At 35.3% G+C, this 24561-nt stretch overlaps 2 protein-coding genes across 8 annotated transcripts in view; one reads left to right on the top strand and one right to left on the bottom strand.

Annotated features, from left to right (window-relative positions):
* Positions 1–24561, top strand: part of VPS13B (vacuolar protein sorting 13 homolog B) — a 792142-nt gene that overhangs the window by 4811 nt on the left and 762770 nt on the right. For all 7 annotated transcript variants that reach the window (XM_059165934.1, XM_059165936.1, XM_059165932.1 and 4 more), the window contains exon 3: positions 11776–11919. In XM_059165934.1, the coding sequence (XP_059021917.1) occupies positions 11776–11919 (144 nt within the window). The remainder of the gene's footprint in view (positions 1–11775; positions 11920–24561) is intronic.
* LOC131826555 (thymosin beta-4-like) lies at positions 7828–8016 on the bottom strand. The gene has a single exon (XM_059165938.1). The coding sequence runs from the start codon at positions 7957–7959 to the stop codon at positions 7828–7830; it is 132 nt and encodes a 43-aa protein (XP_059021921.1). The 5' UTR covers positions 7960–8016.

Below are 24561 nucleotides of genomic sequence, written 5' to 3'. Positions count from 1 at the left end.
TTTTTAGATGGAGTTTGAATTCCTGGTATAAACCCATACTTACTATGTATTAACCTTTTTATGTGTTAGCTTTGATATGCTAAATCTTTGTTTGATTTTATAGCAGCTATGTTTATAAGTGATACTGGTCTGTGATCTCTTGCAGTATCCTTATCTGGCTTGGATAAGCATAGATATTTTGCTTCATTAAATTAATAGGTATTTCCTTTTTTAATATAGGAGTTTATGTAAGATTGGTATTAGTTTTTATTTTGGTAAAATACACATACCAATATTTACCATTTTTGCCATTTTCTTATTGTATAGGTATGTGGCATTGGTACCCTTTAAGTTGTTGTGCAATCATTACCACCATCCATCTCCAGAAATTTTTTAGTTTCCCAAACTGAACCTCTGTACCCATTGATCCAGTAACTTGCTATTCTCTTTTATCAGCTCCTGGCAATCAGCAACATACCTATGACAGGATCCAACTTCAAGTGGGTGTCTACTTTTCCAGTAACATTTGTTGAAGACTGTCCTTCCCCCTTTCAATGACCATGGCACCCTTCTTGAAAATCACTTGGCCAAAGATGTGAGGGTTTATTTCTGGGCTCTCAATATAGTTCCCTTGATGGTTTCTAGGTCTGTATCACTTTGGTCAGTATCACTAGGTCAATATCACTTTGTTTTGAATACCATAACTTTGTAGTAAATTTTGAAATCAAGATGTGTGTAATCTCCAACTTTGTTCTTTTACTAGTTTTTTAAATCTTAGGAAAAATGAATCTCCTGGAGTCATGTGGGTCAACGGTTTTCTTAGTCGGAAAGTTTTAAATGCCTGATTTTTAAAGATTTTATTTATTTGCAGGGGGTTGGGGTGGAGGAGGAGGAAGAGGAGGAGATGGACAAACGGACTGCATTGAGCATGGAGCCCAACTTGGGACTCCATCTCACAACACTGAGATCATGACCTTAGCTGAAACCAAGAGTTAATACTTAATGGACTGGGCCACCCAAGCACCCCCATGATTTAATTTCTTAGCAGATATAGGACTATTTAGATTTTTATCTCTTCTTTTGTTAGTTTTGGTTAGTTATGTTTTCACTGAATTTCTCCATTTCTTCAAAACTGGTGCTCAGCAAACAGTGGCTTGGACCTGCTTTTATAAGTAAAATTTTATTGGAGCACAGCTATTTGGCAGCTTTTGAAAACTAAAATGGCAAAGTTGAGTAGCTGGGACAAAGTACATGGCAAATACCTTAAATATATACTATCTGGCCCTTACTGAAAAATTTCCTGCCCCTGCTCAAAATTGTATGTAAAGCCATAAAGTTGGGTTTTTTGGTGCATTTTAAAGTTGACTTATTTCTTGGGGCGCCTGGATGGCTCAGTGGGTTAAGCTGCTGCCTTCAGCTCGGGTCATGATTTCAGGTCCTGGGATCGAGCCCCACATCGGGCTTTCTCCTCAGCAGGGAGCCTGCTTCCCTTCCAATCTCTCTGCCTGCCTTTCTGCCTACTTGTGATCTCTGTCTGTCAAATAAATTAAAAAAAAAAAAAAAAAAAAAAAGAGGGGGAAAAAATAAAGTTGACTTATTTTTTTCTTTTTTAATTAATTAATTTATTTTCAGAAAAACAGTATTCATTATTTTTTCACCACACCCAGTGCTCTATGCAATCCGTGCCCTCTATAATACCCATCACCTGGTACCCCAACCTCCCCCCCCCCCCGCCACTTCAAACCCCTCAGATTGTTTTTCAGAGTTCATTGTCTCTCATGATTCACCTCCCCTTCCAATTTGCCCTAACTCCCTTCTCCTAACACCCCTTGTCTTCCGTGATATTTATTTTGCTCCACAAATAAGTGAAACCATATGATAATTGACTCTGCTTAACTTATGATAATTGACTCTCTCTGCTTGACTTATTTCACTCAGCATAATCTCTTCCAGTCCCGTCCATGTTGCTACAAAAGTTGGATATTCATCCTTTCTGATGGAGGCATAATACTCCATAGCGTATATGGACCACATCTTCCTTATCCGTTCGTCTGTTGAAGGGCATCTTGGTTTAAAAAAATCCTAGATTTAAAAAAAATCTAGGAACTGTTGTGATATTTTTTCCTTACTGATATTAGTGATTTGTATCTTTATCATCAATATTGTTAAGGTTTTATTAATTTTATTTGCAAAGAACTGATTTTTCTGATTTTTGTTATTGCTACTTTTTTATTTTCCCATTCTACTTCCTTTGGATTTGATTTACTGTTTTCTCTAGCTTCCTGAGGTGGAAGCTTTTGTCATATTTATTTTTTCCTCCTTTTTTTCTATTGAAACACATGCACTTAATACATGTATTTAATGCATGTATTTTTTTTGTCCTCTACTTAACTTTATATCATAGAATTTCCTATGCTGTTTTTTTCATTATTTTGTTCAGAAAATTATTAATTTCCATTTTGACTTTTTTCTTTGATTCATGGGTTTAGAATTGTGTGCTTAATTTCCAAACAATTGGGGAATTGCTAATTATTTTTCTGTTACTGATTTCTAATTTAATTCCACTGTGGTCAGCATAGTCTCTGTATTATTTTAATCCACTATTATTTATGAATCAGTATGTGGTCATTTTTGTAAATGTTCTATATGCAATTGATAAAAAAGTGTATATTCTGCAGTTGTTGCTATATTCTTACATAAATATCACTTATCTGCTGTTCTGTCAGTTACTAAGGTATGTTAATATCTACAATTATGATTATTTGTCTACTTCTTAATTTTGCCAACTTTAACCTCCTATACCTAGAAATTGTTATTAGGTGTGCACAAATTTAAGTGTTATCTTATTCAACATACTTAAAAATCATTCTTAAATGTGTCCCTCTTTCACTCTAATAATTCTTTTTGCTTTAGGTTTTTTTTTTTTTTAATAATGATGTTTTAAAAATTGCTTCAGGGCGCCTGGGTGGCTCAGTGGGTTAAGCCGCTGCCTTCGGCTCGGGTCATGATCTCGGGGTCCTGGGATCGAGTCCCGCATCGGGCTCTCTGCTCAGCGGGGAGCCTGCTTCTCTCTCTCTCTCTCTGCCTGCCTCTCTATCTACTTGTGATTTCTCTCTGTCAAATAAATAAATAAAATCTTTAAAAAAAAAATAAATAAAAATTGCTTCAGTTGCTGACCCCAAAGGTTACAGAATGGATATTTGACTTATTAGAGCCTAACTTAGTACTTTTACCATTTCCTGAACAATCTTACAACAGTTTGACTATATATACCCTTCTATTTCCCTTCATTTTGTTGGTATTGGGTACCAACTTTTTGCTTGTTCAGTTTGGGTTAGCTTGGTTTTGCTTGTTTTTCTGCCATTTCCGGTAGAAGTTTAGGTTGTTGATTTTGGGAGATTTCGTCTATTATAGGCATTTAAACAGCTATAAATGTCTTTAGCTGCAACCCATAAATTTTGATATTTTGTATTTTCATTTTCATTGAGTTCTGATGCTTTCTGATTTTCCTTGATGAATGTGTATTTTTGTGTTTGTTGGCTGGAGCGTTTTATAGATTTTAGGCTTAATTGGTTGGTAGTGTTCAGGTCTCCCATATCTTGGTTGATTTTCTTTCTGTACATTTTTGTGAGTATTAAAGTCTCTATAATTATTGAACCAGCTTTCTTTCCTTTTACTTTTGTCAGTTTTTACTCTATGTATTTTGGGGTTCTCTTGTTATGCTCACATATATTTTTATATTTTCTTGAATCAACCCTTCTATTGTTATAAAGTGCCTTCAAATGTTATCTTCAATAACATTTTTTTCCTTAAAGTCTATTTTCTTAATAGTGTACTCCATTTGTTCTGTAGTTGCTGTTTACGTTTTATTTATATATATATATATATATATATATATATATATGTTTTTCTCAGTACACTGTTTTAATTGTCTTAACCTTTTGCTTCATGTTGTGTTTCTTCATGCCTAGTACCATCTCTTTGAAAGTTTTACTGGCATGTTATTTAGCTTTAACTACCTCTTCAAAATTCATTTTGTTCATTGTAGTTTTATCCCATGATGGGGATAAATTATTCATTTTGGAAAACAGTCATATGAAAAATAGGAATTGGGCACCTGACTGGCTCAGTTGGTTAAGTGTGTGACTTTTGATTTTGGCTCAGGTCAGGATCTCAGGGTCCTGAGATTGAGCCCTGTGTCAGATTCTCTTTCTCTTTCTCACCTACTTCCCCTTGCCTCCCTCTCAAAAAAACAAAACAAAACAAAAAAACCAAACATCCCCCCCCCCCCGCCAAAACCCCAAAAGAACAAAACAGGGAGGAGGAAGCACTGCTGGAAATTAATATCATAGAAATGAAAATTCCCTGTATGCCAAAAAGAGAATCTATACCGTTTAAATAGCAAGAAAATGTTGTATTTCAGGCAAAAAACTGGGTCACATGACTTCCTCGGAGTTTCTTTTACTGCCTTTTTTTTTTTTTTTAAAGATTTTATTTATTTATTTGATAGATAGAGATCATAAGTAGGCAGAGAGGCAGGCAGAGAGAGAGAGAGGAGGAAGCATACTCCCTGCTTAGCAGAGGGCGCGATGGGGGGCTTGATCCCAGGACCCTGGGATCATGACCTGAGCTGAAGGCAGAGGCTTTAACCCACTGAGCCACCCAGGCGCCCCCATTTACTGCTTTTTAATTGACGTATAAGTAAAATAAAAGTATAATATTAGGTGTACTACATAATTTGATTTTTTAAAAAAAGATTTTATTTATTTATTTGACAGAAACATGATCAGAGGAAGTGGGAGAGGGAAAAACAGGCTCTCTGCTGAGCAGGGAGCCCATGGTGGGGCTTCATTCCAGGACCCCAGGATCATAACCTCATCCAAGGGCTGACTATTAAATGAATCAGCCACCCAGGCACCCCCAATCTTTGCCTTTTTTTTTTTTTTTCACTTAATCTTTGCCTTTTATTTATTTATTTGATAGACAGAGATTACAAATAGGCAGAGAGGCAGGCAGAGAGAGAGGGGGAAGCAGGCTCCCTGCTGAGCAGAGAGCCTGATATGGGGCTCCATCCCAGGACCCTGAGATCATGACCTGAGCTGAAGGCAGAGGTTTAAACCACTGATCCACCCAGGCACCCCTAATCTTTGCCTTTTAACTGGAGTATTGAATCGCTCCACATTTAATGTTTTTAATCATATGGTTGGATTTCTATCTACCATTTTTTATTGTCAGTATTTCTTTTGTTTTTTTTGTTTTTCTTATCCTTTACCAATTTTTTATATTCAGTAGATATTTTTTAATGTTTCACTTTTAATTTCTTTAATTTTCACATTACTTTTTAGCGCTTACTCCAAATCTTACAATATAGATCCAGTTTTTTAGTCTATTTCAGATTAATGCTTAATTTGTTACTTAAAATACAGAAACTTTCTCCATTATGGCTCCATTACTTCCCCCTCTTTGTGCTATTGTCATATATATTGCACTTTTGTGTTGTAAGTCCAACAGAACAATTTGATAGTTGTGTTTTAGGTAATGGCCTTTTAAGTCAGGAGAAAATATATGTTTATATTGTTCTTTAATGATTATATAATTACATTCATTGGTGCTTTCCTGTGAATTTGTGTTACTGTCTGGTGTTCCTTTCAAGTCTGATGAACTTTCAGTATTCTGTTAACAGTGAATTATCTGGGTCTTCATTTGGGTGTTCCTTTTATTTTGCCTTCATTTTTGAAGGATATCTGCTGGATATAGAATTTTTGGTTATTGTTGTTGAATGTCATCTCATTACCTTATTTTTCTTCTTCTTCTTTTTTTTTTTCTAGGATTTTATTTATTTGAGAGACAGTGAGTGAGAGCACAGCTGGGGGAGGGGCAGAGGGAGAAGGAGGAGCTGACTCCCTGTTGAGCAGGGAACCTGATGTAGGATTCCCTAAGCTGAAGGCAGGCACTTAACACACTGAGCCACCCAGGCGCCCATCTCATTATCTTTTTGCCATTGTGTGTAATGAGAAGTAAGCGATTTTTCTATTTCTGATTTTAAGATTTTCTTTTCATCCCTGGCTTTTCACTGTGATGTGTCAGGGTGTCAATTCACTGATTCTTTTTGCCAGTTGATGTTGAGCTCTGTTAGTGAATTTTTCATTTATTGTACTTTTGAATTCTATAATTTCAATTTGGTTGTTCTTGGCAATTTGTCTCATTGATATTTTCTTTGATGAATCATTGTCCTATATTCCTTGAATTATGTAAATATGGTTTCCTTCATTTCTTTGAACATAATAGATATTATGAAGTCTTTGTGAACTAAGTTTTACAGTTGAGCACCCTCAGAGGTAGTTTTTATTTAATTTGTATACTTTCCTTGTTTCAGAATTTTTGGTTGAAAACTGGGCAATTTATAGATAGTAAGTTATAGCAACTCTGAATTCGGATTTCCTCTATCCAGGGGATGATTATTGTTGATATTGGTTTATGTTTATTTTTTAGTGATTTGCCTTTGGTGTTTCCCCTGTAGTGTGTGGCCTCTAATGTTGATGCCCCCATACCACCTCCAGCCATTCTTTGTGTGTTCAATTCTGGCTTTCTAGGGATTACCCTGGGTCACTATAACAGTCATCAGCCATTATTGTTGATATTGGTTTATGTTTATTTTTTAGTGATTTGCCTTTGGTGTTTCCCCTGTAGTGTGTGGCCTCTAATGTTGATGCCCCCATACCACCTCCAGCCATTCTTTGTGTGTTCAGTTCTGGCTTTCTAGGGATTACCCTGGGTCACTATAACAGTCATCAGCCATTGATTGGCTAGAGACTGTTTTTACCATTGAACCAGTAAATCTAACTTTTTACATAGACTTTCTTCCACTCCTATACATATATTAGATAATGCTCACAATTCAGGGAATTTATAAATGTGATCCTTGCCCCCTCTTTTTTTAACTTACTGGATTACAAAGCCTCTTGGTTAACCATGAATGCGTAGCTTGTTAGGTCCCTCTCCTCTAAGTAAGCACAACCTGTCAAATGCATATAGCTTTCTAGACTATCAGGGATATGTGAAATCATAGCAAGTCTGTTAATTTTCTGGCCAGTCTGCTGTTTTGTTGATTGTACCAACAAATGCTGTGGCCTTAGGTTAGATTTCTTTTTTGCCCCTGATTTTTTTTCTTTCTTTTTTGACAACTTTGTCTAGTTTTGTGATTGCTTTTTGGAAAGAGGATTTGCCAACTTCCTAACTCAGAATTCTTTTTTTTTTTTTTTTTCAAGATTTTATTTATTCATTTGATGGACAGAGATTACAAGTAGTCAGGCAGGCAGGGAGAGAGGAGGAAGCAGGCTCCCTGCTGAGCAGAGAGCCCGATGCGGGGCTCGATGTGGAGCTCGATCCCAGGACTCTGAGATCATGACCCGAGCCGAAGGCAGAAGCTTTAACCCACTGAGCCACCCAGGCGCCCCCAACTCAGAATTTTTTTTTCACATTTTAAACTTTTTATTTGCGTATTAAAAAATTGTGCATTCCAATACTTAAAATCATTCAAAGAAAAAAAATGGCACTCTGACTAAACTTCAGTTTACTGCCCGGCAAGACACCTAGGAACAGCTTAGTTTTTACTAGTTGTGTCCACCCAGCTTCTTCCTTTGCCGGCATACAAATTATTTTCCTTTCCCTGCCGATGTATAGGAGGTTTGGCTTCCCAGTCAGTAGTTCAGATTCTTTGATAAGAACAAAGGGACCACAGTCATTTAAACTTGATCCAACCTCTTTGCATCTTAAAAGTTAAACAGCTAAAAAGAAATAAGGCAATGCTTGTGGAATGTATAGTGCGTATCAGCGGCTCCCACCTCATTATGATTCGCCCGCTTGCTTCTCCTGTTCCATCGTTTCTTTTGAAGGCAGTGGATTTTTCTCTTGTGTTTCTGTCTTCAATTTAGACTTACCGAATTTCTCAATCTCAGCCATATCGGGTTTGTCAGACATGGTTGCAGAGGAAGCGGAGCGAGGTGCGCAAGTGAGAGAAGACCGGTCTGCTCAGGAGCCGCCACCGAATCCTAACTCAGAATTTTTAAAGTCCTGTCCTGTATTCATTTTTATTTTGTAGTAAAAAGCATGTAACATAAAATTTACCATCTTAGCTATTTTGAAGTATAGTCTAGTGTTAACTATATGCACATTGTTTTTAATAGATCTTTAGAACTTCTTCATCTTTCAAAAATTAAAACTCTGTAACCATTTAACAACTTCCTTTTTCCTTTTCCCCCCATGGCACCTGGCAACCACCATTTTACTTTGTATCTAAGAATTTTACTACTTCAGATGCCTTATATATGTAGAATCTTACAGTATTTGTCTTTTTGTGACTGATTTATTTCACTTAGTATAATGTCTTTACCATGTTTAGTCATGTTGTAGCATATGACAGAATTTCCTCTTTTTAGAAGATTGGTTATATTTGATTGTATATACCACATCTTCTTTATCCATTTATCTTTCAGTGGACATTTAGGCTGCTTCTACCTCTTGACTATTGTGATTAATGCTGCAGTGAAATGGTTCTGCAAATATCTTTTTGAGATCCTATTTTCAGTTCTTTTTCATATATACTCAGAACTGATTTCATGTGGTGATTCTATTAATTTTTGAGGAACTTCCATAATGCTTTCTTTAGTGGCTGTATCATTTTACATTTTCACCAATGGCACACAAGCATTCCAATTTCTCTTCATACCTGCTCGCACTTGTTACTTTTTTTTTTTTTAATTTTATTTATTTATTTGACAGACCACAAGTAGGCAGAGAGGCAGGCAGAGAGAGAGAGAGGAGAAAGCAGGCTCCCCGCTGAGCTGAGAGCCTGAGGTGGGGTTCGATCCCAGGACCCTGGGATCACGACCTGAGCCGAAGGCAGAGGCTTTAACCCACTGAGCCACCCAGGTGCCCCACTTGTTACTTTTGATAATGGCCATTCCAACAGGTGTGAGATGGTAGGTCATTGTGGTTTTGATTTGCATTTCCTTGATTAGTGATGTTGAACATCTTTTCATATACTTGCTGGCAATTTGTACATATTCTTTTGAGAAATATCTGTTCATTTATCCACTTTTAAATTGGAATTACTTTGTGTTGTTTATTTTAGATATTCACCCTTATCAGATAAATGGTTTACATATATTTTTTCCTATTACATAGGTTGCCTTTTTTCTCTTGAATGTTTTCTTTGCTGCATGAAGGTTTTTAGATTTGTCTATGTTTGGTTTTGTTACTTATGAAATTTAGATTTTTTAATTAAATTTTTTTCAGATTTATTTATTTATTTGACAGACAGAGATTACAAGTAGGCAGAGAGGCAGTCAGAGAGAGAGAGGGAAGCAGGCTCCCTGCTGAGCAGGGAGCCTAATGCGGGACTCGATTCCAGGACTCTGGGATCATGACCTGATCCAAAGGCAGAGGCTTTAACCCACTGAGCCACCCAGGCGCCCTAAAATTTAGTTTTAAAGTGTGCTTGTATTCTGTTAGAATATTTTGTTATAGCCTACCTAGAATTAGGTTTTTGAACTTTTTAACCCCCTTCTTAAATTCTTCTTTACTGATATTCTTTGTGCAGTCATATATGTTCTGGTTTTTGGAATATATTTTTTGCAATGTATTTCTGAAGTTATAAGTGAATAAAGTATTTTAAACTTATACAGTTTATCTTGAAGTAAAAGGAATGAAACTTGTTTTTATAGTTATATTAAGGATGGTCTGTCTACTATAACAACATCCGTGTTTTGTCTTTTACAAGGCATAAATATATTCTCATTTTTCACAACTCTGAGGAAATGGGAATAATCTTGATTATAGTCAGATGATAAGTGTTCAAGTGGATTTCGATAGGGGTGATATGGCTCAAAATTCCGTGTTCAAATATAGAATGCTGCCTCTTGTGTTAGTGTTTATGTAGTAGTGGTTTAAGTTGATTAGCAGCATTCTGATGATACCGAGGTGCTTTTGACTACTTCCTGCAAAAATCCAATTTGTACCCATAAATTGTGACTGTGGTAGGCATTTCACAAATGTTCCTTTGTTACAGAAGTCAGGAAATGGTAGAAATGGCATTATCATGGGCTCATTGTCCAAATAGATGCATAACCAATGGAAAGGTATTAAGTTCTCATAATGGAAGTATAGATGAAGTATAGTTGTGGTGAAGAGGAAGGGTTCTGGCATCATATTTTCCAGTTTTGAGTCCTGGTTTTCCAAGTTGTGTCATTTTAGGAGGTTACTTGACTCTTCCATGCCTCAGATTCTTCATCTGTAAAATTGGTAGAATAATAATATTTACCTTTTGGGGGTCTTATAAGGATTAAATAATTGTATGCTGGTAAAGTGCCTGGTGCATGGTAAGTGCTGAGTAAACATTGTTTTTGATATAGATGCTGATGAAAATATAATTGGTTTATACTTCAGATTGATCTTTCAAATTTTAATGGCAAATACTTAAAGTGTGACACTCCATTAGAATAATATAGTAGAAATAGATTTTAAGTATTCTGCCCTTGGAGGAAAAAACGACTTCTGAATACCTACATGAGGCCCATATGTATGTAAGCGTAGTTAGTGTTTTTGTAACAGTTATTCGTAGAGGAAGATAATATTCTGAGCACTTTGTATAAATTCAGTTAATTCTCAGTGATACTATTGTTATCCAGATTTTACAGATAAACTGAGACACAGATATATTCAACAAGTTTCCCAGTGGTTTGCCATATTGCCTATATTTAGCTATTTTGCTTTGTTACTAACCTAAGTAGATGGGCAATTGTGGATGAATAAGTTTAATGTATATCTTAATTTTCCCAAAGAGTTGAAATAACTTAAAATGTGATTCAGGTATAATCTACACTGCAGTTTTTTCCTTTGTAAATTTTTAAGAATTTTGTCAGTGTAACAAGTTCGTACTAAAAAGTGATTATGGTGACATTTATGTTTTTATTTCTTACCTTCTTTCTAATAATAATGGAAATCAGTAAGAAAATATTTAAATTTTATAATCAGATATTATCTGGGTACAATCTTAAATTAGGTAAAACTCAGTACTTTTTTTATTTTTCAAGTTTGGTTAATTTTTATTTTGTTGGGTCACTCTCTTACCTTTTAACTCTGCTCTCTCAATTCCCTTTTAACTTGCCTTACAGTCCTGTTCTGTTAGTTTAAAACACATTTTAAAGACATGTTTTGAATGGAGATTTGAAACAATATGCCATTCAGTTATCTTAGTGCTACTGTCTACTGTGATTATTAAAACCACTACTGTATATGAACTTCTGTTATGTACCACATATTTTATATTATATTCATTCAGCAGAAAAAGCAATGGAGGCCTAGGCGGGTTAACTAGCTTATTAAAAGTAACTTGTACAATAGGTTTGTGTTGTGTATCATAACCTATAGTTTAACAAGTTATTTGGTACTTTTTGTTGAATAGTATTTCTTAAAATATTTTTGTTTTAGAAATTTCTTTTTTTTTTAAAAAGATTTTATTTACTTTTATTGGACAGAGAGAGAGAGACCACAAGTAGCCAGAGAGGTAGGCAGAGAGAGAGGGGGGAAGCAGGCTCCCCGCTGAGCAGAGAGCCAGATGCGGGGCTTCATCCCAGGACTCTGAGATCATGATCTGGGCCGAAGGCAGAGGTGTAACCCACTGAGCCACCCAGGAGCCCCTTGTTTTAGAAATTTCATTTCTCTTTTCAGAAAGTAATGTGGATATTATAATGAAAAAATTAAGCACTTACTAACTTTTAATATTTTTGTTTTAAGGAACTGAAATTACCATTCACTTTTTTAAGTGGACATATTCATGAGTTGAGGATCCATGTACCCTGGACAAAACTGGGTTCAGAACCAGTAGTAATTACCATCAATACAATGGAATGCATTTTGAAACTTAAAGATGGAATACAGGTAAGTTATTGAACCTAGTTTTTTATGTTAACCTATTTTAATAGTTAATGGTGTTATTTCTTTAACTTTTGGGATATGTCACCTTTTACACAAAGTTTATATACACTTAGAGTTTCTTACATACCTATTAAAGTAACATAATTGCAAAAGGGTATTCTTATATTTGGATAAAACATCTAATGGTTATTTTCATACTGATTTCACTGAATCTAATCATAGCCATCATAGCGATCATGTAGATGGCTTATTATCTGTCTCTAGTAGAAGTAGGACCTGATTGTGTCCAATTTTCATGTGAAGTTTTTGAATTTTTGCAAAAGAGTTGTATGATTTTTTTATATTTACATGACATTTTTAAATGAGATGAACATTTCTCATTTTTTGAGATGAATATTTAAGTTAACATATAGTGTTACAGTAATTTCAGGTGTAGCATATAGTAATTTAACACTTCTGTACAACACCTGGTACTCATCACAAGTGCAGCCTTAATCCCTATCATCTATTTCACATATCCCTACACCCACCTCCCCTCTGGTAGCCATTAGTGTGTTCTCTATAGTTAAAAGTTTGTTTCTTGGCTTGCCTCCTTTTTCCCCTCTTTACTGATTTGAATGGATAAAGAAGCTGTGGTATATATATATATACACAATGGAATATTACTCAGCCATAAAAAGAATGATGTGGATAGAACTAGAGAGTATTATGCTAAGCAAAATAAGTCATTGAAAGACAAATACCATATGATTTCATTCATATGTAGGATTTAAGAAACCTATCAAATTTCATTGTGTTTTTGAAGTTTCGGCATCAGAGGCTGATTTTTTTTTCTGACCTTTTCTCTGACCATTTTACATTTCTTAGTGTTTTTTCTTTTTTGTAAAGGTGTAATACTGATTTTTAAAGAAGTTTCTAGAAAAAATTATTTAATATAGGAAGGAAATAGATCTGATAGTAGTATATTATAAATTTTTCATTTTCATAGAAAAGTATTGTCTCTTCATTTTTACTACTTTTTTGTTAGCCCATATTTTACTTGCAGTTTAAAAAATGCTTTCTAGAACCAAATGAGTTGATGATGATGAGATGAGTATTAATTTTAACAATTTAATAATTTATTAAATGTTAGGGCAATTTTAGTGTGTCCTAAATATAACCAGTCTGTGAATTAAGGTTATTTATGACGTTAAAATAATTTCCTATTTTAAGAAGATATTTTGTCATATCAGGCCACTGGGCTCATCCTTTTCTCCTTTTATGAAATCTTTGATTCTAACCTTTTATCATCTAATTTGATGTAGTTTCTGGAAGTAAGTAGACCAATGCTATATTTCCATGAGAATTTATTTTGTAAACATGAAAAACATGGGAGATCTGTGAAATAGTTCTATTACAACAGAGTTTTATTTTACATTCATTTTAGGTAATACTTAAGTGGTCTTAATCATCATCTGTTCCTGGAATTTAATTTTTTTTTTTTTAGAAGTCTGGACTTGGTTATACCACCCATGGAGAGCTCCATATTAAAAGAGAAAAAAAATCCAGACACTAAGTATTTTTTCAATCGGAAGGTGGAAGTTTCAAGGCCAGATGTCCCATAAGAAACACATTTTAAAAGAGGCAAATTACAACTAATTATAGAGGCTGCAGAAAAAGATTTGTAACACATGACTTAGTGCAACCTAGAACTAATATTTGATATTGGACCATGCAGATGGCTACTGCAGGAATGATCAGGTTTCCTGCTTGCATGGTATTTGAGACTTGAATTTTGTGGTGTGTACAGCAAAAGGTCAAGTGTCATGAATGTAAAATACCCTCAAAACAAGTATTTTTTGCAGATGTTTAAAATTTTGAGGTAGAAAAGATTTTTGAAAATTGCAGTTGACATTTGGACAAATTATTCAGCAGTGTCCATCCCGGGAGAGTAATACTTAGGTTAGTGATTGGAATTAATTTTTCAGTAAGACATTGTAGATGAAACACATTTTTAAACAGTTTATTTTCCTGTTTTAGGCTTTGATTAGTGTAGTAGGAAATTAAGTTTAAAAGTTACACATGTACTAGTAAAACTGAATAAGTCCATATTTAATTTAAATTATTTCAAATTATTACATTGTAGAATCACATGAAGAAAATACTTATTTCATAAATTGGGAGGTTGATTAAATGAAGGGATCATTTAGAGTTATAGATATGAATCTTTTAAAAATACTACTGTTGATATTTGACAATGTAATAAACACTACTTAAAAGTTAGAAATTTGAGGTCTAATTCAGAAAATGTCATTACAAAAATATAATATTGCTAAATGCCTTGATAAGAAGGGTATGTCTAGTTTGTAAAGTTCAGTTTAATTCTACCAACATTTATTGATTTCCTGCTCTTCAGGGCACTGAACAGCATTGTCAAGATATTTATGTAACCTTCTAAGGAGACTTAAAGAAAGAGATATATGATGATTGAGGGTGACTCTAGACATAATTACAATATACTGCCTTAGCATGTCTCTGTAAGTCATTTTTTAAAGATTTATTTATTTATTTTTTCATGCAACGATATTTTATTAACATATAATGTATTATTTGCCCCAGGGGTACAGGTCTGTGAATCATCAGGCTTACACATTTCACAGCACTCACCATAGCACATACCCTCCCAATGTCCATAACTCAGCCACCCTATCCCTACCCACTACGCCCCAGCAACCCTCAGTTTGTTTTGAAAGATAAAGAGTCTCTTATGGTTTGTCTCCCTCCTGATCCCATCTTGTTTCATTTTTTCCTTTCCTACCCCCGACAACTCCTTATCCTGCCTTTCAAATTCCTCATATCAGAGAGATCATATGATAATTAAGACTTGTTTGTTTTAGCAAGTTCACATGCATGATCTTGGAGGAGAAGGAAAGGGAGAGAGTCTCAAGCTGACTCTCTGCTGAGTGTGGATCTCCATTTTTCTACCCTGAGATCAGGACCTGAGCTGAAGCCAAGAGTATGTAGCTCAACTGACCAAGCCACCCAGGCCCTCCGTAATTAGTTTTATAGAGATTTTTTTTTGATGACAGGATGACCCGAGTTGTGTTTAATTTTTTTTTTTTTTTAAAGATTTTACTTATTCATTTGAGAGAGAGAGAGAGAGACAGCACCAGCAGGGGGAGAGGGAGAAGCAGGCTCCCCACTGAGCTGGGAGCCCAACACTGCACTTGATCCCAGGACCTGGAAATCATGACTTGAGCCAAAAGTCTGATGCTCAACCATCTGTGCCACCCAGACGCCCCCACGTTGTTGTTTTAGGTCAAATAAAGGCCACCATGATGCTCACACTGAATTCTTAATATTACTTTTAAATTAACATATAATGTGTTATTTGTTTCAGGGGTACAGGTCTGTGATTTATCAGTCTTACACAATTCACAGCACTCACCACACTTCCCAGTGTCCATCACCCAACTACCCCAACCCTCCCACCTCGCTCCCCTGTTTCTTGAAATTAAGACTCTCTTATGGTTTGTCTCCCTCTTTGATTTCGTCTTGTTTCATTTTTCCTTCCCTTCCCCTATGATCCTCTGTCTTGTTTCTGAAATTCCTCATATTCACACTGAATTTTTTAAATACATTGATATTTCACTCGGAAAATACTTAACTGTTAGCTCTTTACTCTGGGAGACATTTCTGTTATCTAGACCCTTTACACCCTTCAGATTTTACTTGTGAGCTTTTTTTTTTTTTTTTAACTTTGGTTGCAGAATTTCGTTCATGACACATCATCAGTGGTCCAGGTCTGACTTATTTAACTAGTTCACTCTAATGAACTATGTGGATCCAACACTTAGCTCAGTAACTTACATTTAACTATATGCTCCTCTCCTTTTGCATATTCTTGCTTTTCAGCCTCTGTGGGCCTCACCTGTAAAAGAGGGCAGGACTTGCTGCATAGTTCTTATTTTATGGTTGTGTGTGCTTTGCTCATCTTACTAATAATTCTTGCAAAAAAGCTTCTTCAACCTAGAGCAGTAGTACATTTTTTTTTTTTAAGATTTTATTTATTTATCAGAGAGAGAGGGGGGGAGAGAGCGAGCACAGGCAGACAGAGTGGCAGGCAGAGGCAGAGGGAGAAGCAGGCTCCCCGCTGAGCAAGGAGCCCGATGTGGGACTCGATCCCAGGACGCTGGGATCATGACCTGAGCCGAAGGCAGCTGCTTAACCAACTGAGCCACCCAGGTGTCCCAGTAAATTTGTTTTTAAAGAACTATTTGTTTGGGCCTATGTATGACCTAGAAAGTTTAAAAAACAAAAACAACAACCCCCCTCCAAAAAAAAACCCCTATAAAATCTTTTGACCTGATAAATATAACTGCAAGGCTAATTATAGAATACTCACTGTTCATAAAAAAAAATCTTTTGTACCTAAACCAAAACTTTAAAATTATTAGTAAAAACTGGGGATAAACAAACAGCTTTTTCTTAATATATATACGTACTTTTAGTCGCTGGTAAGTGCTTGGAGTTACAGGACAATCTTGTTGTCCTTTCTTCTTGCACATTTTGATGTTGTGGAAATCCATTATTTGTTTAGTTAGTTTAGAAGAGGGAAGTGTCCTATCTTGTGCTTGAAGCTTGAGCACTATGCAGAACGAAGTGTTGGTAAGGCTATTAACAATATTTATATGGCCTTTAGGAAAAAATAACACACTTTAATTCTCTTAAATGAGGTGGGATTAATTTAAGTGACTACTACTTTAGTAGTCCCCCTCACTCACTTCCACACCTGCCAAAATTCATATATTGAAATTCTCCCCAAAGATAATGGTGTTAGGAGATAGGATCTTTGGGAGATGCTTAAGTCATGAGCCCTCATAAATGGGATTAGAGTCATCTAAAGAGGCTCCAGAGAGATGCCTGTCTCTTTTGCCATGTGAGGACACAGTGAAAAGGTACCAGCTATGAACTGGGAAGAGGGCTCTCAAACCAGACCATGTTGGCACCTTGATCCTGGTCTTCCCAGACTCCAGAACTGTGAGAAATAAATCTGTTGCTGTTATAAGCTACCAAGCTACCCAGTCTGTGGTGTTTTTTATAGCAGCCCAAATGGACTAAGACAACTATCTTCTCAGAAATTTAACAGGGTTCCAAAATGCTGACTTGGACTGTGGAATTTATTGTACTATTATTGATTTCCTCACTTGCACCGCTGTGGGTTAATGATAGTGGTGATTACAATAGCAGATAATGTAGTCTACATTCTGTCTGTAGCTTACTCATGTAAAAAAGTGAGAAAGAATTCCCTATAAATTAAGGGGGTTGTCTTTACTCTCACAAGGGAACCCCTTTTATACTGTGAAGGAGATGAATACTCTGGTACACGTGTACATGGTTCCTGTGTAACAGTTCAGAGAAGCCACATAATTGTTGATAAGATGAATTAAAGTAAGTTCATATCATTTTGATCTAGTGAAGAATTTTATAAATGGAGTATATAGATAAATAATTTCCAATCTTTGGCTATATGTGCTGCCTACAAACTTCAGACCTTGGGTTTGAGTTCTTGTGTGTGGTGTTGTAACTGCAGTGGTGAAACAAGATTGGAAAGTGGGGCATTGACCTTTGTGTAAAGAAGGTGAATGGAGGATTCAGCAGAGAATCCTGAAAGTCCCTGGCAGTGATTCCTAAGTTATCTGTCCTGGTGACAGGCCACAGGAAAGGGTGGAGAAATTGAGTAATTCAAAACCAAGTAATACGTAGAGGAGTGACAGTAGTAGTTATAAATGTTCCTTCACATTCTCAGCTGAGAGAAGAATAAGCCAAACCACATTTCTTTAAGATACACAGAAAAATAATGTTTTGCTGAAGAAATTTTAAATACATGAATCTGATCCTGAATTTACTTGCGCTCAGAGGTATACCAAATTCTTCTGGTAAGTGAGGTATTCAGTTTAGTCAGGTGCAGCAAGCATTAAGGTGCTTCCTATTCTTTGCTGTTTATCTTCAATCTTTTAAAATTAATACTGGAGATTATATTCGAGTCCATTTTGGAATGTAGTAGAGAAATAGATACTTCTGAGTTTCACTGTAGGTGGAATCCTTTATTTATATATTTATATATTTTGTTTATTGGCTGTGTTTTTTCATTTTAGTCCCACTTTTATGGAGATGTAGACAAAATGCATTTATTTAAAGTGTACAGTGTGATGATGTAAGTATACATTGTGAAAGGATTCATACCATCAAGTTAATACCTTTTACCTCACAGTTAACTTTTTTCTTTCTTTAACTTTTTAATTTTTTTGATGAGAATAAGATCTATTCTTAGCAAATTTCAAGTATACAATATAGTAGTATTAACTGTAGTCACCAAGTTGTACATTAGAATCTTAGGTCTTGTTCAGCTTATAACTGAAGAGTTAGTTGTACCCTTTGACATTGCCCATTCCATCCAGGACCTGTCAAACATTATTATTCTATTGTTTCTGTGAGCTTGACACATTTATTTATTTATTTGACAGACAGAGCTCACAAGTAGGCAGAGGCAGGCAGAGAGAGAGGAGGAAGCAGGTTCTCAATGGAGCAGAGAGCCCGATGTGGGGCTCGATCCCAGGACCCTGGGATCATGACCCAAGCTGAAGGCAGAGGCTTAACCCATTGAGCCACCCAGGCTCCCCAACGCTGTTTTTTTTTTTTTTTTTTAAAGATTCCACATAGTATTTGTCTTTGTCTGGCTTATTTCATTTACCACAATGTACTTCAGGTTCATCTGTGTTGTTACAAATGGCAGGATTTCTTTATTTTTCATAGCTGAATAATATGCACGTGTGTGTGTGTGTGTGTGTGTGTGTGTGTATGTGCGCGTGCGTGTGTGTTTGTGTGTGTATGTATGTATGTATCACTTAGGTTATTTCCACTCATGGCTGTTTTGAGTAATGCTGCAGTGAACATGAGAATATAGATGTCTCTTTGAAATAATACTGTTTTCTTTTCATATAAAACCAGAAGTGGGATTGCCAGAAGTGGATAATATGGTAGTTTTATTTTTGAATTTTTGAGGAACCTCTGTACAGTTTTCCATAAAGACAATACCAATTTACATTACCACCAATGTTTTACAAAGGCTCCCTATTTTCAGAATTTGTTATTTCTTGTCTATTTGATAATAGCCATCCTAAGAGGTTTGGAGTTATATTTCATTGTGGTTTTGATCTGTGTTTTTCCTATGGTTGTTGATATTCAGCATCTTTTCAGGTATCTGTTGGTCATTTATGTCACTTCTTTAGAAAAATATTCATTTCTTTTGTTCATTTTTACTTGGATTGTTCTTTGATATTGTAGAAGTTCATTTTTTATATTTTAGTTATTAACCCCTTACGAGATACATGGCTTACACATATATTCTCCCATAACATAGGTTATCTTTTCATTTTATTGATAGTTTCCTTGGCTGTGCAGAAGCTTTTTAATATGATATAGTCCCACTCTTTTTTTAAATTTTTTCTTTCCTTTTTTTTCTTAGTTTTTGTTGCCTGTGCTTTTGGTGTTGTTTCTAAAAATCATTGCTATGACTAATGTCAAGGAACCTTTTCCACTATGTGTTCTGTTAGTAGTTGAACAATTTCAGGTCTTATATTTAACTCTTTCATTCATTCTGAGTTAATTTGTATGAGTGGTGTAAGATCGAGTCTGTTTTCATTTATCATTTTGTAACTGGATATCCAATTTTCTCCAGCGTGATTTATTGAAGAGACCATCATCTCTCCATTGTGTGTTCTTGGTGCCTTTGTCCAGGATTAATTGACTGTGTATGTATGGGTTTATTTCTTAGCTCTCAGTTCTCTTTCATTGATGTGTGTCACGTTTTTTTTTTTTTTTTTTTTTTTTTAAGATTTTATTTATTTATTTGACAGAGAGAGATCACAAGTAGGCAGAGAGGCAGGCAGAGAGAGAGGAGGAAGCAGGCTCCCTGCTGAGCAGAGAGCCCGATGCTGGACTCGATCCCAGGACCCTGAGATCATGACCTGAGCCGAAGGCAGAGGCTTAATCCACTGAGCCACCCAGGCGCCTGGTGTGTGTCTGTTTTTAATGCCAGTACCATACTGTTTTGATTATTGTAGTTTTGTAATATATTTGAAGTTAGGAAGTGTGATGCTTCCAGCTTTGTTCTTCTTTCTCAAGATTACTTTGGCTATTTGGGATCATTTTTGTGGCTCCATACGAATGTTGGAATTGTTTTTCCTATATATGTGAAAAATGCCATTGGAATTTTGATAGGGATAGCATTGAATCTGTAGATGACTTTATTTTTTTTTAAGATTTTATTTATTTATTTGAGATAGAGAAAGAGAGAAGTAGACTCCCCACTGATCAGGAAGCTCAAGGTGGGACTTGCTCCCAGGACTTTGGGTTTGTAATCTGACCCAAAGTCAGACACTTAATTAACTGAGCCACCCAAGCACCCCTGTAGAGCACTTTAGATACAGTGTTTTGTTTTTTGATGCTGTTGTAAGCAAGAGTGTTTCTTAAATTTCTCTGTGATAACTCATTAATAGCATATAAAAACACTGATTTTTGTGTATTTACCTTTATCCTGTAATTTTACTGAATTTATTAGTCCTGCAGTGTTTCTTATAGGATTCTTTAGAGTTTTCTATATGTAAGATAATGTTATCTGCCAACATAATTTTAATGCTCACTTTCCAATTTGGATGCCTTTTGTTTCCTCGTTGTTGTGGCTGGGATTTCCAGAATTACTTTGAGTGAAAGTAGTGGGAGTGGGCATCTTTATCTTTTTCCTATTCTTACAGGAAAAGCTTTCAGCTTTTCACCATTGAGTATGATGTTAGCTATCGTGGTATCATATATGACTTTTATCATGTTGAAGTACATTCCTTCTATACCTAATTTGTTGAAAGCTTTTATCATGAAAGGGTGTTGAATATTGTCATAATTTTTCTGCATCTAATGAGATATGATTTTTATCCTTCATTTGTTAATGTGTTGTGTTGAATATGTTAAACCATCCTGGCATCCTAGGGATAAATCCCACTTGATCATGCTCTGTGATTTTTTTTTTAAATGCTGTTGAATTCAGTTTGCTAATACCTTACTGAGAATTTTTACTTATATATTTTCAGGGATGTTGGCCAGTAACTGTCCTGTAGTGTCCTTTGTCTGGGTTTGGTATCTGAGTAATGTTGAACTCATAAGGTGCATTTGGAAGTATTCCATTCTGTTCAGTTTTTTGGATTTTGAGAGGGATTGGCATTAATATATATATATATATATATATATATATATATATATATATATGGTGTAATTCACCAGTGAAGTACCTTTCTTGGGCTTTTCTTCATTGGGAATTTAAGTTTATATTTTAATTACTTTGTGCTCATCACTACAAGTGCACTCATTAATTCCCATTGCCTATTTCACTCTTTCCCCTACCCGCCTCCCCTCTGGTAACCAGGAAGTTTGTTCTCTATAGTTAAGAGTCTATTTCTTGGTTTATTGCTCTTTCTGCCACCTTTTGCTTGTTTGTTTTGTTTCTTAAATTCCACATATGAATGAAATCATATGGTATTTGTCTTTCTCTGATTGCCTTATTTGACATAGCACTATACTCTTTAGCTCCATCCAGTTGTTGCAAATGGCAAGATTGCATTCTTTTTTATGGCCGAATAATATTCCATTGTGTATGTATATACCACATCTTCTTTTTTGATTCATTAGTCAGTAGATATTTGGGCTGTTTCAACAAATTGGGTATTGTAGATAATGTTGCTATAAGCACTGGGGTGTATGTATCCCTTTGAATTAATGTTTTTGTATTCTTTGGGTAAATACCTAGTAGTCCATTTGGTGAATCATAGAATAGTTCTGTTTTTAACTTTTTGAAGAACTATACTGTCTTTCACAGTAGCTGCAGGGGTTTGCATTCCCAGCAACAGTGCAAGAGTGTTTCCCTTTCTCCACGTCCCTAAAAACATCTGTTTCCTGTGTTATGATTTTAGCCATTTTGACAGGTGTAAGGTGGTACCCTTCTAATTGTGATTTGCTTTTCCCTAATGAGTGATGTGGAGCATCCTTTCCTGTGTCTCTCGGCCATCTGTACATCTTGTTTGGAAAAATGTCTATTCATGTCTTCCCATTTTTAATTGGATTATTTGTTTTGGGGGGTATTGAGTTTGATAAGTTCTTTATGGATTTTGGATATGAACTTTCTATCAGGGTTATATCAGATATGTCATTTGTAAATATCTTCTCCCATTCTGCAGGCTGTCTTTTAGTTTTGTTGGTTGTTTCCTTCACTGTGCAGAAACTTTTTGTTTTGATGAAGTCCCAATACTTTATTTTTGCTCTTGTTTCCCTTGCCTCGGGAGATCTAGCTAGAGAAAAGTTTTGACATCCAAGAAATTACAGCCTGTGCTTTCTTCAAGGACTTTTATGGTTTCCTGTCTCACATTTAGGTCTTTAATCTGTTTTGAATTTAATTTTTGTGTATGGTGTAAGAAAGTGGTCCAGTTTCATTCTTTTGCATGTTACTGTCCAGTTTTCCCAATACCATTTGTTAAATAGACTGTCTTTTTTCGACTGGGTATTTTTTCCTGCTTTGTTGAAGATTAATTGACTGTATAATTGTGGTTTCATTTCTAGGTTTTCTATTCTGTTCCATTGATCTATGTGTGTGGTTTTTATGTCAGTAGCATACAGTTTTGGCCACTACAGCCCTGTAATACAATCTGAAGTCTAGAATTGTGATGCCTCCAGCTTTGATTTTCTTTTCAAGATTGCTTTGGCTATTTGGGGTCCTTTGTGGTTCCATACAAATTTCAGGATTGTTTTAGCTCTGTGAAAAATACTGGTGATATTTTGATAGGGATTGTATTAAATGTTCAGTTGCTTTAAGTTGTATAGAGAATTTAACAATATTTGTTAAATATTGATCCACTAGCTTGGAATATCTTTCCATTTCTTTGTGTCATCTTCAGTTTCTTTCAGGAGTGTTCTGTAGTTTTCAGAGTACAGATCATTTACCTCTTTGTTTAGGTTTATTCCTAGGTATTTTATGTTTTTTTGTGCAATTATAAATAGGATTGTTTTCACAATTTTTTTCTGCTGGTTCATTACTGGTATACAGAAATGCAACAGATTTCTGTATGTTGATTTTGTATCCTTCAGTAATATGCCTTTACTGAATTTGTAGATCAGTTCTAGCAGTTTTTTGGTGGGGTCTTTTGGGCTCTCTGTGTAGAGTATTATGTCATCTGCAAATAGTGATAGTTTTACTTCTTCCTTACCAATTTGGATGCCTTTTATTTTTGTTGTTTGGTTGCTGTGGCTAGGACCTCTGCTACTATGTTGAATAAAAGTAGTGAGTGTGGACATTCTTGTCTTGTTCCTGATCTTGGGGGAAAGGCTCTCAGTTTTTCCACATTGTGAATGATACTTGCTGTTGGTTTTTCATATGTGGCCTGTATTATGTTGAGGTATGTTCCTTCTAAACCTACTTTATTGAAGGTTTCTATCATCAGTGGATGTTGTACTTTGTCACATGCTTTTTCTGCATCTATTGAAATGACAATATATGGTTCTTATCCTTTCTGTTATTGATGTGATGTATCATTTGATTTGTGAATATTGAACCACCCTTGCAACCCAGAAATAAATCCCAGTTGATCATGTTGATTGATTTTAAAAGAAAATTTTCTAATATATCGTTGGATTTGGTTCACTAGTATTTTGTTGAGGATTTTTATATCTGTGTTCATCAAAGATGTTGGCCTGTAGTTTTTTTTTTTTTTTTTTTTTTTGTTTGTTTGTTTGTTTGTTTGTTTTTGGTGTCTTTATCTGGTTTTGGTATCAGAGTATGTTGGCCTCATAGAATGACCATGATCTGAGCCACCCAGGTGCCCCTGTTTTTTTTTTGTTTTAATGATGTCTTATTGTTATTCTTTTAGAGTTTCTTTTTTTATTTTTGAAGTCTGCTCTAGGCCCAATGTGTGGGGCCTGAACTCATGATGACTCCAAGATCAAGAATTTCATGCTGTACCGACTGAGCCAGCCAGGTGCCCCTTGTCTTGATCCTTTAGCTATTTCTTTATCACTTTATTTTGCCATCTTAACTACAGTATGTCTTAGTTGATTTTTATTTAGGATTTTCTGTGCGTCCTTGATTTGTACCTCTGTTGTTTCCCTAGATTAAGGAAGTATTCAGGTATTATTTCTTCAGATAAATTCTCTGCCCCCTTTTGTTTCTCTTCTTCTGGGACTCCTAAGATATGGATGTTATTACCTTTGGAGTCACTGAGTTCCCTAAGTCTTTTCTCTTTTTACATAATTATTTTTTCCATCTTTTCATCTTAATTACTTTCCATTATCTTTGGTCATTAATTTATTTCTTCTTCTAGACTGTTATTCATTCCATCAGGTGTTTGTCATTTAGTTTATTGTACCCTTTGTCTTTGTTTTGTTATTCCTTGTTTCTGCTTTAATGGTCTCACTAATGTCCCTCACTCTTAATCCAGTGAGTATCCTTATGATCACTGCTTTAAATACTCCATCAGGCATGTTACTTTTATCTGTTTTATTTAATTTCCAATCATGTTCTTATTTATTTATTTTTTTTATTTGGGACGAATTCCTTGGGATTCTTAT

This window comes from Mustela lutreola, chromosome 3, assembly GCF_030435805.1.
Source record: "Mustela lutreola isolate mMusLut2 chromosome 3, mMusLut2.pri, whole genome shotgun sequence".
Taxonomy (NCBI): Eukaryota; Metazoa; Chordata; class Mammalia; order Carnivora; family Mustelidae; genus Mustela; species Mustela lutreola.
Note: the sequence above shows the minus strand (reverse complement) of the source record. Positions and strands in the feature narration are given on the sequence as shown.